A 14,729-nucleotide genomic window follows, 5' to 3' on the forward strand; every position below is an offset into this window, starting at 1 on the left:
TCCCTGCTAAATAACCAAACGTGGCCAACCACTTGGGGTGTCCTATGGCAGAGGTGTTGGTTATCCAATAAATCGTTTTCGGGGAGGCGGTACTCAAACCCGCCTCCCAAATTACAGCTGTTCGGTAAATAAAATAGTTTTATTCTAATATTAAATGCTCTTACTGTAAGGGCCACTTTGATACTAGATTGGAGACTTTAGTAGCGCACAAATCTATATGATTCTAAAATTCTCATATAAAGATAACTTTGATCACTCACCATGCATTCTCATATAAAGATACCTAAGAAACTTTTTTGAATGTTTTCTAGTAATTCTATTTATTTTTGCTGGTTTGGGGCCCAAAGAACAGAAGCGTATTCTATTATAGTTAGATCTTATAATGCAGTTGAACATTGATGCCTTTGCTTCGGGTTTGAAAAATTGTTTACTTGTTCTTATGATGATGCCAACTTCACTGAGTTTCTTATAGATTTCACTGAAGACAATATTTCATTATTCAGCTTATCATCGAATTTAATTTGGCTTTAGAACGAGTATAATTATATCGTAGTGACAGATTTTTTTTCATCAAAGAAAATTTTATTTTCATTGGCCCTAAATATTGGGTATAAATTATATATATAATTGTAAGTATTGAATACAAACTTGATTATCGCATATCGCCCTGAGCAATTTGAGATCATCAGCACAAAGCAAGCAAGTAGTACCTTTTATACATTCTTGAATATCATCGATTACTTTCAAGAATAGTAGAGGTCCCAAGTTTGAGCCCTGAGGTATTCCTGAAAATTCAATGAATTTCTGTTTACTGACGTTTTCCGTTTCTTTAAAAACGTCACAAAAAACTTTAGTAGAGATTGCAAAGCCTATTCCGTGGATCTTGATCTACATGGTCGAATGCCTTTGCAAAGTCCGTATAGATAAATCACGTATGTTTGGTCGAATGCCTTTGCAAAGTCCGTATAGATAAATCACGTATGTTTGGTATTGCGCAACCAATCCTGTTGCTACATTGTTTGAGAGTTCGAACAGATAATGATGATTTCCCCCGAGAAATGGGTTTATTTTATTTGTATATTTTTCACATTTGATGTTTCAAAATTTTCGAGATCAAAAGGTACCGCTACCGGTCTATAACTTTGTGCCTCTGTTTTGAAACCCGATTTGTACTCGTATATTGCGCTCACCTTGATCGGTTTCCAGGTTTCGAGAAACGTACGAGTCCGTATATACGGTTTAGTGTACATTTTTAATGTAGATTTTGCCTGCACATGAGTACCAAATGCTCTAATTTGCAATTGGGGTATGTTGTGAGGTTGAAGGGAGCAGGTTAAGAACATATAATAAAGAAGAACACAATAAACACGATGTAGCGTCTTTAATGATCCAAAAGTCTGACCATCTTTGCTTAAATTTCAAATAGAGAACTATATAGAACTATTTCATCATAATCATGACATTTTCATTACAATCAAATGGCATGGTAATATACGATGTCGGGCAAGTGTAAGAGAGAAAGAGCACGTGTTAAATGGTCTAGAAGCAAAAGGTTACACGGAAAGCATTTCTAAAGTGTTATCTTTTTTAGTGGTTGAGAAGGATCCGGATTTTCAGATCTGGTCACCGGTCACAGCTAAAGCCATTTCAAGAAACATTTCTATTCATAATGGAGGTCTTTCATTTGATCAATACAGAGAGTATTTACCATCTGTTTAAGCAAGTTCTTAGGTATTTATATTGAGAAATGTCCTATTTTTTCATTATTAATTCAACTGGTTTGCGGGATCAAGTTAAGATACTGCAGCATAAATGTATATTTAAAAAATCTGTGAACGCAAAACAGTCTTATAATAATAACAACCCTTTCAGTGCCTGGTTTTGGGTGTGTTTTGATTCGGGAAATGCTGTGCTCAAGGGGTGATCACATCTAAAAGGCACTTAAAGGTTAACTGATGGAGACCCAAACCTCGTGAACACCTGAACACAGAAAATACCGGGTCACGGGGTCACGGGGCGTACTTAAATAACCAAGAGGGGGATTACCCTAGTTCATATGCCAATGTAACCAAACAAATAGTATACACATTTTTTTAATAATTTAAACTAGTGATGTAGCGGACCTCTGCCTCCGCTTCCGTGAACGCAGAAGTTCTGCATATTTTTCACTTCCGCTTTATGCTTCTAGTTCCGCAAAATTATAACAGAAGTTTAACGGAACTTTGTAGGATGAGTTCCTTAGCAATAGTAGCGGGTAGCGGGTCGCGGGACAAGCGGCACACATCAGCGCCTTGCGTGACATGTTTGTTTTCCGAATTAGTAAATTATTATTAAAGATGGATTGTTTCGCAGAATTTGAACCATTTATCAAATTTCATCAATCAAACAATTCATCAGATTCTGTTAAAGACCTATTAAAGTTCTGTTATTATATCATTATAGGCTAGTTGCTTGACAAAACTGAAATAATAACAGAACTTGAAAACATTTTTCACAGAACTTAAAAATTAACATTGAAATTTGAAGAATTGTTCATATTCTCCGAAACAACCCCTCCTTAACATCTCTTATTACTTAAATGCATGTCGTTTATTAATCAATTAAGAAAAGGCGTTAAATTACTTTTTGTTAAATACCTCTTATAACTAATCACTGTTAATTTTTAAATTGAAAAATACACATATAACTCACTTTATCCAACGAAAGTGAAAGGCTTTCTAATCTACCCGTCCTCGTCGATTTTCTAATACCAATTGCACACCCACTTACGCATCCACATTAAAAAAAATCCTCTTCCGCACTAACACTTCTGTTAAGGCGATGCACTACGTCGTGCAATATTTTAAATTGAGCCACTATCAATAACAACCCTTACGTAGATGGCGATAAGGTTTAAATTCTTGCTTAACACCATCCGCCTGTTTTGATTTATGCAAGAAAAAAACATAGCCAAAAAGTGCCTTTTATTTTATTTTGTGGATGTTCAGGCATAAATATTTAATTTTTTCTTGATCATTTTATAAATAACTTAATTTGCCACACTATACAATAAAATCATAACCGAAAATGGGTTCGTAAGTAGGAGATTTTGAACTTTAAAATAGTTTTCATAAGCCTTTACATTATTTTTTCTGGGCTTATAAAAAGATTTATCTAAAAAAACTCGATTATTTCGATTATGTATTCTACTCGCAGTATTTAATTAAAGCATCTGAAACATTTCTAGGCGACCAAATTTTCAAACCAAAAAACACATGATTTTGCATTTACTACGTATGGCATCGCCTTAAATCTCTAATTTACACGGAAACAAGCGAGAAAATCACTGCAGGAAAATGTGGTGATAACAGTGTAGTAGAATTGACAGATATTCTCATATCCCACTATTCAGAATCAACCTTAAATCTTCCTCTTTCCCATTTCTTTCCCTTACCCACCCACTTTCGTCTCCAAAGATACTCCAATTGGGGATATCATAGTCGCACTGGCCCCGTAAAAGAACAAAAAGTCTTTTCCAAATAATAAAAAAAATTATATCTCTTAGCGATGAAATGGTAAAAAATAAAATTTTCGAAAAATAATTTAAGAATGTGTTCTTTTTTATTTGAAAATCGAATCGAAAACCAGTGGATATTGAATCACCGCACCTTTAGGAAAGTATTACCTACTAATTTCTGAAAACTGAAAATGTAATGTGAAAAACATGTACTTCTTGCACAATAGATTTTTCAATTTGGGAGACGGGTATGGGTAACGCTGCCCCGGGAACCATTCAATTCAATACCTCTGCCATAGGTCACCCCAAGTGGGTCACTGCGTTTGGTGACTTAGCAGGGGTTTCGGGGTTCATGAGGTGATGTTTGTCTAGATCTTATGATATGTCTGATCGTCTAGATATGTCTGCCTTCCTACTGTGTGGCGGGATAGCTTTTGAGGTATTGATTGAGGGAGATCTTTTACCTCTCTAGGAGGGATGAATTTAAACGTCCGTCACTCCTGGACACACTGACCCCCAGATTCCTACTCACCCTTCATTCCTTCCAAGATCTTTCTCTCCTTCATTTCATTAAAAAAATTCTCCAAACTACATATCCAAAGATGACATAGGCCCCAAGGGAAATTATTTTCCTGAGGGTATTCTGTGTAGAGCTAAAGTAAAAAAAATAGGTCTATTAATTTGAATGATATAAGTTATGTCCCTTACTTTTGAGCAATGTCAGTGTTGCCATTTACTGCAATTTAAATACTACCCATAGATAATGCTACCCCTTTTAAACACACCTATCTGTCATGTTTTTTTTTATTAAAACGGTTAAAATCTTTTTGGCCCTGTGACATTTAATAGTTTATTTGTCAAATAATTCAAAAGCATATTCGATTATTGTACCTTACAACTGCATCGTCAAATAATGTCAGTAAAAATACCCTAATCCACAGAAAACATAACTACGGTTCACTGAATGCATGCATTCAACAACCACAAACCAAAAGAAGAAGAAAAAAACCTAAAGAATCCGTAATGAAAAACACTGAAAAAATGTGTCCACACAAACATAAGCGTTCTGCCAAATAATAACTTACGCATCAAAGAATAATGTTAACAGCTTGCTGACAAAAATAACAAACAAAAAATAATTTAGACATTTCTACTTGAACGCCTTGGTTTGTTTGCAAAACTCACCACCACAGGCGCTGCGGTGTACATGTAAAAGATTTTTCTTAAATGTTTGCACGCGAGTAAAAAGGTTATGTTTCGAATATTGAAGTGAAATTTGCTAGGGTTTAGTTGGTATGACTTTTGGCTCAATGTGCGGTTATTTTTTTGGAGTTTCTGCCGCCAGGGGCCGCGTGTTTGGAAATAAAGCCCGCCAAAATGGAAAGAAATGGCCGATTAGAAATCGCATGATTTGTCAAACCTCGGCTCAGTACACAACTAATGGGGTAGGATTGCTGGCGAAAGAAAATGGAAGGCTGCTTTAATGCCTGCCGGTCGTGGCTTTGACATTTTTCTTTATAAATAATCGGCGTTCGATTTCGTTGGTTTTTGCACAAGTTTTCGATCGATTCTACGCCCCCTGGAGACAGGTACAAGCAACTCATTTTAAAGAGGACCTGTTTAACTATTAAAATCTAAACAAATTCAACCAAAGCCGCCACAATTTATAGATCCATATACTATGTCAAGTATTTCAGAAAGAAGATTTAGGAAAGAGTATAAAAATATTTATCACGATTTTTTTCATACATTTTAAGCGTTTTCAGTGAAATGTAAGTGAAGATGAAATTAAAATTAATAAGATGCGAAATAGTAGAACATAAAACAAAATATTTTTAAAACGTGTTTTTATTCTATATTATATAATTTTATTCAAATTAAATATTTAACACCCCAAAATATGTTATGTGCCATTTTATCGGACAAGTAGGAACCATTTTATTTAAAAAAACGTAATTAAAACCTTATTAAGAGGGCATAATAAACTAATACACAGTGACCGGAAACCCGTAGTACAAGAGGAAAACTGTTGAATCTACATCACAAAGAAAACCAGAATTTTTTTTATCTAAAAATTTCCATTTTTATAACTTAAAAAGGGTTATGTTTTTTTCTTTTGAGCCAGGTATCATTGACGCATTTTTGAAAGAAATTAAGTAGTTGATATTAACTCCCTAGCAACAGAAGTTTTAAAATTTGGCAAAAATAATTCCAACTTCGAACTCGATTTACTCTAAAACGAAAGCTCAAATAAATAAAAGTTGTACCACAAAATCGACTAAAACTGTGATTTATTTTAGTTTATTAGGGAAATAAACAGTTCAATTATTTCATATAAATAATTACATTCTACATGTTGCATAAACCGGTTTCCACATAAAATTCATGTTACATTCAGAAAAAACATAAACAAACAGAAAATAATGAAAACACCTTAACTGAAAATAACTGAGATATTTTAGATATCTTACACACCTTAATTAAAATAACTAAGATATCTTAGATATCTTACAGACCTTAATGAAAATAACTAAGATATCTTAGATATCTTACAGACCTTAATGAAAATAACTAAGATATCTTAGGTATCTTACACACCTTAATGAGAATAATTAAGATATCTTAGATATCTTACACACCTTAATGAAAATAACTAAGATATCTTAGATATCTTACACACAGCAGAGTGAGAGGGTACGTAATTAACAATTTTATTTAATTTTCTCCAATTTAGAAAACTGAACTAAAGACAAATGGAAAATATCGGTGTCTGAAAATATTATTATTGTATTTTGTTCATGCTCTTCTGAAAAATTAATGTTGTAGATTGACGTAGATTCACCAGTTTCCCGTTTGTACTACGAGTTTTCGGACACTGTGTATAATTTATATTATCTAAATTGAACCATATCTAAATTATGTAGAGCCATATACATAACTTTATAGTTAGTATAAATAATATACTAAAAATTAATAGTATTTAGTTTAATAGTAGTTCAGTAAAGTCATGCCTTGGTGAAAACCTTCCATTATATTTTCATTTGGCATTTGTTTTCCTTGGATTCCTTCATTTCCGATCAGAAATTGGTTTTCCTGAAAAAGATTGATCTTAAAAAAATACTGTCTTAAAATAAAATTAATAAATTATTTCTTAAAGAAAGTGAAAAATTTCCCCAACACCGTCTCGCAATTTTATTTGGTTTGACCGAAAAAGTCACCAATCAACTTCATCATTAATAATAATATGCTAGCTGAATTTCAATTTGAGAAACTGATGAAAACACATCTCATCTGGAGTCGAGTTTGTAGCAATTTTTTTTTGATTTGGGTGCTCGTTTTCGAGGAAATCGTGTCAGAAGTTGGAAATTTTTGAGCAAAACTTGAAAAAAAATCAATAGAAACGAGGTCACTATCAACTGTTTATTGTCATATTTATTAGAAAAGCTTCGAAACGCAGACACGACTGAAAGAGTTTTTTTTAACCCTTTGGTTGCCGGAAAAAAAAATTAACAAAATCAAATTACCACAAATTAGGATGTTTTATTTTGGCTTCTCTGTGTGATGTTGATTACCCAGTTTCCCGCTTTTACCATTGGTTTCCGGACACCGTGTATAATATTATTATTACTCCATACGTATTGTTTATTTCCAAATCATAAAAAATATATATAATTAAAAAAAAATACACTAACCCATGCAAGATTGTGCGCATGCTTCAAGAGAGGCGAAGTTATTCTTGTTCCCCCCACAACCCGTGTAGGAGAATGGAATACAGCTTTTTGTATCGGGGTCAAATGAGAATCTGAAATCAATACAATGTTACACGAGATTAATAGAAAATTTAGTACCAAAACAAAACTGAAATGTTTACCGAAAAGAATAAAAAAGTCCAGTGACAAATATTACGACTTAAACAAATATATTCATATAAATCAACAAATGCCGTTTCTAAATATATACATAGAATTTATAAATCGTCATTTTAAAACAAATAAATCACCATCACATAAAAACGAAATTATTCAAAAAGTTGACCATATTGTTTATGTATATGGTTGTTCATTGAAAAGTACCTATATTGCCAGAAACTCAGTGACTGCCAAGATGTCTAGTTTAATTAGGCAGCTTTTGTCTATCGGCTGTCGGAATATTTTATATCTATTACTATCATCGCCTAATAACCATTGGGGCGGATTTAGTCGATAGTCCCGATAGTTGTTTTATACCTGGTTATTTCGTCTTCGCACTCTCCTTCGTCCTGCGGTTGGAAACACGGATTGCTACCACCAATAAAGTCATATTCATCATTGTCTGATCCTGAAACATTAGTCGATTTACATTATAGAAATAAACCTCTATTACAACCTCGATACAGGATTAATCCTGTGAGGTTAATTTTTATAAGAAATAACGTGATTTATGTATAGTGAGATGCAATAAATAAATGAAATAAAAATAAATACGATTAGAGAAGGACAAGGGGAAGGTAAGATGCGGTGGTACGGTGTATACCGATAAATACCCATAATGCCATGGCAAAAAAATTGAATTTTATTGAACTGAATGTAATTGAATTGAATCGATTTGAATTGAATTGAACTGAACTGAATTCAATAGAATTCAATCGAATCGAATTGAATGGAATTGAATTGAACCGAAAACAATTGAACCGCATCTAATTTAAATTCGATTCGGTTCAATTGGACCGATTTAATTAGACCGATTGAATCGGACCTAATTGAATTGAACCGCATTGCATTGATTTGAACCGAATTGGAACAAACCGAATTGAATTGAACTGAATTATATTGAATGCAACCGAATTGAAACAAACTGAATTGAATTGAACTGAATTATATTGAATTCAACCGAATTAAATCGAATAGAATCGAATTGAACCGAATTGAATTGAATTGAACCGAATTCAATTAAATTAAATTATAATGGAATGAAATGAAATAAAATTCAATTTTCAAAAATTCCTTAAAATACCACAAACAAAAAAATAATCTGTTAATAAATACCGCACACTATTGGGTTTAGAATCGCAGATAAAAACGATAAAGTAAATAAAAACACAATGGACTTCAACAACATTTTTGAAGACAGACGTCTGGTTCGTGATTCAGTTTTGAAGTTTATGTTTTAATAAAAATGGAAAAAACCTTGCCGAGAATTCATTTTATCAAGCTATAAATTAATAATAATTTTCGAGATCTTTATCACCGTAGCTAATGTTCTAAGTCATGTTGGAAAAATTACAATTTTATGGTTCTTTATTTCATTAGTTACAAGAATTATTTTTTAGCCGTAAAACGAAATATTTATATTTTTTTTGTTCCAAAGAAAATTTACGTTGGATGATTATGACTGGTATTTTGAATGTTATTTCAACCGCCATACTAGGGATGCCACATGCTATACAGATTGAAGATTTTAATAATATACATCTTCATCTTCTATATTCATCGAACGTCACAGCGGTGCTGCCAAGGTCTGGTATCTATGTGAGGATATTGTGTCAGCCCTTTATTAGCAGCAGACACATACCTGAACGGATGACGAACCTCGTGCTGGCACTGTTGGTGGACGCGGTGGACTCTCTCGCTGCAGCAGCTGGTCCAGTTTCTTCACCACCTAGGATTCTTGCTGCAGTCTCCATCTTCTATCTTCGTGCCACCTGTTCCTGTATTTCATTTTAATTAACTTAGCTTCTTCTTTTTGTAATATTTATATTTTTTTGTAATACCTGCATCAACTGTAAAGCGCCCCTGAGGTGAACTCTCACAAAAGCGGCGCTATATAAATTAGCCAAGAATAAATAAATAGTTAGTTAACTATACAATTCCTATTTAGTTCATATTTTATGTGATAAAAATTCATTTAATAGTTAATTAAACATTGATAAGTATTATTTTTTAATGAATTAAGTCAATTGAAGAATGTGAGAGATGTGTGGAGGGAGATTAGGGGGTTAAAGTGTAGAATCTATGGGTGTTGTAGTTGAAATGTATCGCAGATGTTAGGATCCATAGAGTTATTTGTGTTTTTTAAGTATTTAAGAGTGGAGTTTCTTTTTTAGGATATCAGGGAGAAGATTGAAGGTTTTGGGAGCTAGGTAGGTGAATTGTCTTTGTGTTGATGTAGTTAGAGGTTTAGGTACATTTTAGCATCGTTTGGTTATATTTATGGTGGTATGATTGTGTTGAAAGAGTGCTTTTTTTTCTTGTATGTGTACAAGAAATGTGTTAGCAAAATTTTTAAATGGAATTGACCACAGACATAGGAATTAATAGACGAGAAGATAATGGCGAGGGGTAAAATCAACTGTTGAAGAACGAAGGGCGTAAGGCTGACTGTGATTCGTCAATAAATCAATCTGACAGTAAATAGGCATCTCGCATTATAATATCACCATTTACTTCTTAAAAGTAAAATCTGCTTTGGAATGAATAGACATTTTTACATGGGAGCGCAAATTACTCGCCACGTTATGAACAAATTTGCGAAGTCCAAATTCGGCAAAAAAATTCGGTTGTATTTTCAGAGTCGAATATTTCGTTTAAGTATTTAGTTAAGACACTTTTATAAATGTTCATAATTTACTTCCCAGCAACCAACCAGCTTTGTGTTTCGCGTCCAGACGTTTCTCGATATGATAGTATAATATGTTTCTAAAACTATATTATACGATGTGAATATGCTTAAAATAAAGTAAAATAATGCTTATATATGGAATGTAATACGACAATTGGGTTTATTCTCTTTTTCACATCTATTTTTACAAGTTTTCATAGTACAAGTCAACATTTTGCCGTGTTATTTCGTAAAATGAACCGATGATGCCTCGACCATAGTTCGCACAAGAATGATGACGTCACGTTTTCAAATTTCACTTGAGGCCATACGCCAGCCCAGCCGGTTCCAATGGAACCGGTATGGGGAGTGGGGATAATACGCTTGTAATCACTTAGGGCAGGTCTACTAATATTCATATGTCTATGGAATTAACGTATATTTAAGACACTGTACTCAATAAAAAGTCGGATTGAGGAATACCTTGTCGGTCGATTATTGATAACCATTTTTTAAGCTTTTTGCAGAGCATATTGATGCTATATTATTGAATAGTTTCAGCACAGCCACCCCAAATGATGATACCGTCTGCTAATATGGATTGGCAGACAGCATAGTATACTGATATAAGTTTTGTAGGAGTAAAGTCACAGAGTAAGCCGTGAATAAGTATCTCCGCTTTGACAAATCCTGAAGAACCCTTTTCTTCTTCATCTTCTGATGTCTTCTCCCATATGAGGTTGGCTATCATAATGGCATTTATAGGATGCAGTGCTGCAATCCGGAACAACCCTGCTTTCCTCTGATTCGTCTACCATGAAGCTTCATCTGGATTTGCAATTGGATTACCTTATATTTATCGTTCTTTAATATGACATCTCGTAATTTTACTTCCCATATTATTTATTTATTTATTTATTTATTTTTTCATGTTCTCCGTAAAACGGTTATTCACCAATACATTATGGAGAAGATTACAAATTAGACAAAAAGTATAGCAAAACACATAAAAAGGTAAGTTTCACTACTTTGTGACATACGTCAAAAGATAATTGTTAAACTGCCTGTAGGTTACGTTAAAAATGTCAATGGTTAATGCAGACTCGTTGAGCAGTTCAGTCGCTCTGTTGACTGGGGCGTTCTGATAGGCAGAAGTCCTCGCTTTTGGAGCATAAAAAAGGGTATGGGACCTTCCACGAGTATACTTGTCTGGGACATATAAGTTAATCTCTTTCAAAATAGGTGGATTATGTATAGTTCCAGAGATTATCTTAAAAAAATGTTTTCCTAAAAATATTTTTCGGCGGGCTTCTAATGTATTAAGATCGAGCATTCCTGCTAAGAATAAGGATGGATACAGGAAAGGGTAGTACATATATTCCCTCATATATAGGTAACGCATGAATCTCTTTTGTACTTTTTCTATTTCGAGAATATGGTTTTGCTCAGAAGGGGCCCAAATAATGGAGCTATATTCCAAGATACTGCGAACAAGTGCTTCATACGTTCTTCGGATTGCGATTCCGTTGGTAAATGATCTTGAATTACGAAGAACAAATCCAAGCATTTTGTTGGCACGGGAGACAATATCAGATATATGGGATTTGAAAGAGAGATTTGCTTCAAAAATTACGCCAAGGTCTCGAATCTCATTTTTACGTGTTAATTCATGTTTATTAATGTGGTAGGGGAACAGGAATGTATCTTTGGACCTTGTAAATGTAACGACACTGCATTTCTGAATACTGAAGGGTAAGTTGTTCAGTTCCGACCATTTGACAAGAGAATCAAGATCGTTCTGCAGAAGAATGGAATCGATGTAACTTTTGATTGCTTTGAAAAGTTTTATATCGTCAGCAAAAAGGAGATATTTTGAGTGGTTTATAGTGTTGCCAATGTCATTGATGAATAAGAGAAAGAGAAGGGGTCCTAGATTCGATCCCTGGGGAATCCCGGAGTTAGTTTTGTATTCGTGAGAGAAATGGTGACCGTAACTGACATACTGACGACGATTGCGTAAGTAGCTAGCCACAAAAGCGAGGAAATTCTGAGAGAATCCGATGTCACTTAATTTTTTTAATAAAATATCATGGTCGACTTTATCAAATGCTTTCTCGAAGTCTGTATAAATCACATCAACAGGTACAAAATTTTCAAATGAATTATTAATATAGGTAATGAGATTCATAAGATTCGTTGAAGGTGACAGTGTGGGACGAAATCCGTGCTGATTTTCGGTGAGTGCGTGTTTTGTTTGGTTATATATCTGTGAATAAATTATGGTTTCTAAAAGTTTTGCGGGTGCTGACAACACAGCTACAGGTCTGTAATTATCTATTTCTGACTTTTTTCCTTTTTTATGTATAGGCGTTACTTTCGTTAGTTTCCACATTTCCGGAAATATATTTTTGCGAGGTGATAGGTTAAAAATATGTTTTAGAGGTTGAACAAAATAACTTGCATATCTTTTGAGGATTATAGGTGGAATACAATCTGGGCCGACGGAGTATTTAGGTTTTAGCTTATGGAAAGCTGTAATAATATCGTCATCGTTAATTTCATGAATTTGTACAGGTAAAGAGTTAAATGACGATGAAGCTATAGAGGATATGTCAAGTTTGGGGATATTGTCGCTAAATACTGATTGAAAATAGTGTGCGAAACCTGCGGCGATCTCAGACGATCCATCATATTTATTGTCTTTGTAGTCCATGTGGTTAAGTTTGTCACAGCCGCGGCGTTTATCGTTAGTGTAAGACCAAAATCGAGTTGGGTCTGTTATTATACTGTTCTCGGCCTCACGTGTAAAGTCAGTGTAGGCCTGACCAATTAACCGTTTGATTGATTTTCGCAAAGTTTTAAAGTTAGCTAAGGCATGTTCGGATTTTGTTTTTTTCCAAAGATAGTGCATTTTAGTTTTTTCTCGTATGAGGTGAATGATTTCCCCATTAAACCATTTCGGATATTGTCTAACATCTTTGAGCATACGTGTAGATCTTTTCTTAAAACAAATGTTGAAAATATTATTGAGCTGTTCATAAAACATTTCGACAGCTAGATTTACGTCAAGGCAATCGTAATGATTCCAGTGATGTTGTTCTAAGGCATTCTTAAGTGTGTTATCTGAGCTTTCGTGGAAAATCCAACCCATGTTTATGTCTGGAGGCAATGTGTCTGTTTGTATATGTGATTGAGTTGTGTAATCGAATGTGAATGAAAGTGAAGGGTGATGAATATCCTCTCTGACTAATGGGGAGTCATGGCGGCAGATAACAGCATTTTTAGAATTTACATTACTTAATACTAGGTCTAACATGTGTGCATTTATGTTATAAACAGTGTTGAATTGTGTTAAATTATAAAAAGAACAAAAGTAATCGAAAACGTCAATTGGGTTTTTCCCTGAGGGAAAGTTAAAATCACCGAAAATAATAATATTTTTTGATTGTAACTTTCACTTATAGTTTTGTCGTAAAATAATTGATACTGTTCAGATGTTGTATTTGGAGGAAAATATACAACACATATATAAATGATGACATTTCTATGCGATACTTTCACCCACAAGTCTTCACCTTGGGTTTCTATGCAGTCCATTCTTTCCGCGTGTGAGTGGCTGTCAGCTCGGAGGGCTAGGAGAGCCATATGACATATATACCCATTATTATTACGCATTTTGACGGCCTCCGTGGTCGAGGGATAAGGCTCTCGACTAGCGGAGATCACAGGTTCAAATCCCGGCGTGCGCAAGCAATTTGTATTTGATTGATTTGTGTTATTTCACAAATTACGCATATAAAATAATATATACTATATTTTTCCATGATAACTCAACACAGTGACAATTCAACACACTTTTGAAAAGTGATATTAAGATACTCTCAGTATCGTCCTGGTGTAAAACCACCATTCAGAATTGAAACGTTGCTTGAAATAGCTTTGCACGTGTTTGGTGACCAGATCTGAATAGCCAGGTACTTTCCCCACCTTCCTCTTTCTCATCTCCTTCCCCTCCTCATTACATTCAGCTTCACAACAATTGGGGGTACAAGTAAAGGTACAGTGGGGATACAGTAAATATATTATTATTATATGGAAGATAGTAATTAAATCGTAATAAAAATATAAATACTATACGGAAGATAGTAATTAAATCGTAATAAAGATATAGATATTATACGGAAGATAGTAATTAAATCGTAATAAAAATATAAATATTATAGGTAAGATAGTAATTAAATCATAATAAAGATAAAGATATTATATGGAAGATAGTAATTAAATCGTAATAAAAATTTAAATATTATATGGAAGATAGTAATTAAATCGTAATAAAGATATAGATATTAAATGGAAGATAGTAATTAAATCGTAATAAAGAGATAGATATTATATGGAAGATAGTAATTAAATCGTAAAAAAGATATACATATTATATGGAAGACAGTAATTAAATCGTTTTAAACAATCATATTATTATTGCTTTATTAAGGAAAACAAAAGTATTTTGTGTAATTTGTGAATCCAAAGGAACTTGGAGCAAATCATTTCTCGGATATGTCTTCTCGGGTATCTGGAAATGGCCAAAAAGCCTTGACTGAAAAATAATGTAAAACATTAATAAATGATTCATGTGGTTTTATAAATGTAGTTATTG

At 33.6% G+C, this 14,729-nt stretch overlaps 1 protein-coding gene across 1 annotated transcript in view; it reads right to left on the reverse strand.

The window, feature by feature from the left end:
- Window positions 1–7,691: 7,691 nt before the first annotated feature.
- LOC149410725 (boophilin-H2-like) overlaps window positions 7,692–14,729 on the reverse strand; it is a 36,996-nt gene continuing 29,958 nt past the window's right edge. Inside the window, exon 5 of the mRNA XM_089648319.1 lies at window positions 7,692–7,813. Within this exon, the coding sequence (XP_089504445.1) occupies window positions 7,692–7,813 (122 nt within the window). The remainder of the gene's footprint in view (window positions 7,814–14,729) is intronic.

Source organism: Hesperophylax consimilis, chromosome 27 (genome assembly GCF_061612785.1).
Source record: "Hesperophylax consimilis isolate HC1 chromosome 27, BYU_Hcon_1.0, whole genome shotgun sequence".
Taxonomy (NCBI): Eukaryota; Metazoa; Arthropoda; class Insecta; order Trichoptera; family Limnephilidae; genus Hesperophylax; species Hesperophylax consimilis.